Source organism: Octopus bimaculoides, chromosome 8 (genome assembly GCF_001194135.2).
Source record: "Octopus bimaculoides isolate UCB-OBI-ISO-001 chromosome 8, ASM119413v2, whole genome shotgun sequence".
NCBI lineage: Eukaryota > Metazoa > Mollusca > Cephalopoda > Octopoda > Octopodidae > Octopus > Octopus bimaculoides.
The window spans coordinates 86,288,640-86,292,069 of NC_068988.1; the positions used below are offsets into that span (position 1 = coordinate 86,288,640).

At 41.5% G+C, this 3,430-nt stretch overlaps 1 protein-coding gene across 1 annotated transcript in view; it reads right to left on the reverse strand.

Annotated features, from left to right (window-relative positions):
• LOC106877452 (uncharacterized) overlaps window positions 1–3,430 on the reverse strand; it is a 45,164-nt gene that overhangs the window by 18,533 nt on the left and 23,201 nt on the right. Inside the window, exon 9 of the mRNA XM_014926355.1 lies at window positions 2,474–2,621. Coding sequence (XP_014781841.1) covers window positions 2,474–2,621 — 148 coding nt within the window. The remainder of the gene's footprint in view (window positions 1–2,473; window positions 2,622–3,430) is intronic.

Here is a 3,430-nt window from a genome sequence, read left to right on the forward strand (position 1 = left end):
ATAATAATAATAATAATAATAATAATAATAATAATAATAATAATAATAATAATAATAATGATAATATGAAAGACTGGCGAAAACTTGTGGATACCTAAGGTTATGGGTAGTAACCTGCTATCCCGTAATTCCTACCAGGAATAAGACCGAACAGGAACCAAACCAAAGCAACAACAATAACAACAACAACAATAGTAATAACAATGATGATGATGATGATGATGATGATAATCCTTTCTACTAAAGACTCAAAGCCTAAAATTTTGATGGAGGGAGTAAGTCAGTTAGATTGACGATTCTGCCAGCTGGGCAAATAATAATATTCTTTTAAACATTTCAACCAAAAGGTTGTGGCTATTCTGGTAGTACCACCATTATTACCACCTTTTTGATGGCCATTCTCTTTCAATGGAGAAGTGAGTTTGATATTATTGCACTCTTTTTGAGTTTCTTGCTGTGATGTAGGTTCATCTCGGATATTGGACAGCAGAAGGTCAAGGTGCTTCTTGAAAACATCTAGCCCTACTCCGTGTAGATCTCTCAGTTTTTTTTTTTTTTACAAGATATTAAGTGACGGCGGACCTTTGAAAACCCAAGCTATTGCAGTACTTGGTCCTTATTTTAGATGGCTGGGGCATTAGGAACGGTGCAGAGGTATCCTGTTCGGGGGTTGGTATAGCTCTCGAAACCAAAGTTTGATGCCACCCTCTCTAGAATCTTACATATGATTATCACCACATATTTCTCCCAGTAGCTTTCAATCTCTCCCAGTAGCTCAAATGTTTCATCGGGGCAATCTTCCTGGTGTAGCACCGCCACACACACACACACACACACACACACACAGATATAGCGACAGAAGCAGTAAAATTGGATGTTGCGTTAGAATACACAAATATTGCGATATCTATAAAGAGAGAAAAGCTTTCACATGGTTTTACGGTGCGCAAACGCACATCATAGCTACTGCCAGCCACAAACAATCACGGCTATTTTCGCTGATAGGAATACCAGATCACGTGATTTCAGCTTCTTTCGGTCTTGTCAATGGTAGATAGCTCGCTGCCGGAAATAGCAGTAACTGCAACGCTAGCGATATACATAAAAATACAGAGCCCATATGTGTGTGTGTGTGTGTGTGTGTGTGTGAGAGAGAGAGGGAGAGAGAGAGAGAGAGAGAGAGAGAGAGAGAGAGAGAGAGAGAGAGAGAGAGAGAGAGAGAGAGAGAGAGAGAGAGAGAGAGAGGGAGTGAGTGAGTGAGTGAGTGTTGGGTGTTGTTTGATCAACTGAATTACCTGCTCTTAAAATAACGTGTAACTATATGAACAGTTCACAGACATGTATGCCCTTAACGTAATTCCCAAGCAGAATCAGCATGCCACAGGTACAACCCACTGCTTGCAGTTTCCATCCAATTTCACTCGTGAGTAAAATTGGACGGAAACTACAGGCAAGATAGATGCAGCTGAAATAACAGAAAATGATATTTGCAACGCGATTGAACTCGGAACCTCATGGTTGTGAAGCGAACACTTTCGCCATTCGACCATGCTGCGCCTATATGTATGTATGCATGTATGTATGTCTGTATGTATGCTTGTATGTATGTATGTATATACATACACACACACACATATACATACGTATAACAAGAGACCAAGAAATTATGTTGACCCTGTGGAGAACCTTTGTTCTCAGCCCCACCCGGACTACTGTTCCCAGTTATGGTCACCACATAGTGCCAAACTAACAGCGGAGTTTGAAGCAGTCCAATGCCACCACACTAAAAACATTGAAACAGTGCAGCGGATGAGCTTCAGAGATAGGTTGAGAAAGCTACAGCCTTTCTCCCAGGGGCCAAGGCGTTAGAGATATGCTATAATATACATATGGAAAATCCTAGAAGGGCTAGTACCTAACTTTGGCATTGAGTGTTATACAAATGCCAGAACTGGCCGCCATTGTATTGTACCAAAGCTACCATCCACGCCATCTAAATTCAGGACAAGGTACTGCAACAGTTTAGGATTCAAAGGCCCACAGCTCTTCAATGCCGTGCCACAAAAATTAAGAAATTTGCATAAGGTGGAAGTAGATGTCTTCAAAAAGGATCTAGACATTCTCCTCTCTCCAATACCGGATGAACCAACGGCCCAACATGAGGTACAGACGAGGGCAGTGGAATCAAACTCCCTTATACACCAAATGTACCAACAGCTGGAACAGAGAGGCACATACAGGAGTGGTGATGGGAAACACCCAGACTGAGGAAGTCAGGAAGACCATGGTAATGCTCCAGCATGATCACGGCTGCATGGCGGAAACGAGTAAAAGAGTAATATACATGTATATATCCACACATACACATATATACATATGTGTGTGTGTGTGTGTGTGTGTGTGTGTGTGTGTGTGTGTGTGTGTGTATTGTTTAGGGCAACAGGTATATAGAATTGAAAAGCAGACATCATACCATCGTTCCTTTCATGAGCATCGCCTCGGCTTCGGTAGGTAAACGGTAGCCGGGGCCCATCCAGGTGCAGTAGGCTTTCGCTTCATGGTAATTCACTTCGACCGGCCAATCTCTTGGTAAGGTGATCACATCAAACATGGCGCGGTAGCTACAAATACATTTACATGGCTATACTATTGCTGGGGTGTCGAACAAAATGATTATAGTGTTTAGAATTTTTGATGGTCGGCGGTCTACGTTCAAATCCCTCCCTTGTCCAATTTTCTTTTCTTCACTCGGCATCGATTATCTAAGTGCCAGTTATATACTGGTGGGATAGACAGAGAAATTGATGGTAGCTTCCACTTTCAAATAGATGTATTAAGTATGAGAATCTGTCAGAACGTAAACATCCGGAGCAAATGCCGCTAAGCATTTTGTCCAGTGCGAATGCAAATCTGCTAGTTAGCTGTGTTGTTCTGTGAAATAATAACCCTTTCTTTATAGGCACAAGGGTTTGAAATTTGAGAGGAGTTGGCGAATTGATTATATCGACTTTAGTGCTTAACCGATACTTATCTTATCACCGTCCAAGGATGAAGTGCAAAGTCGACCTCGGCAAAATTTGAACTCAGACCGTAAAGTCAGATGAAATGTTGTTATCCACTTTGTCCTGCGTGATAACGATTCAGCACCTCAATTAATGATGGTTTCAAATTTTCGCACAGAGACAGCAATTTTTTAGGGGAAGGGTGAGACAGTTATATTGGCCCCCTAGTTTTTAACTGGTATTTATTTTATCGACCTATGAAAGAGATGAAAAGCAAATCCGACCTCGGCGGAACTTGAACTCAGAAGGTAAAGGCGGACGAAAAGCAGCGAAGCACTTTGTCCCGCTCGCTAACGATTCTGCCAGCTTGCAGCCATGCCGTCAATTAATAATTAAAATTAATAGAAACAAACAAAAATATCTTTTTT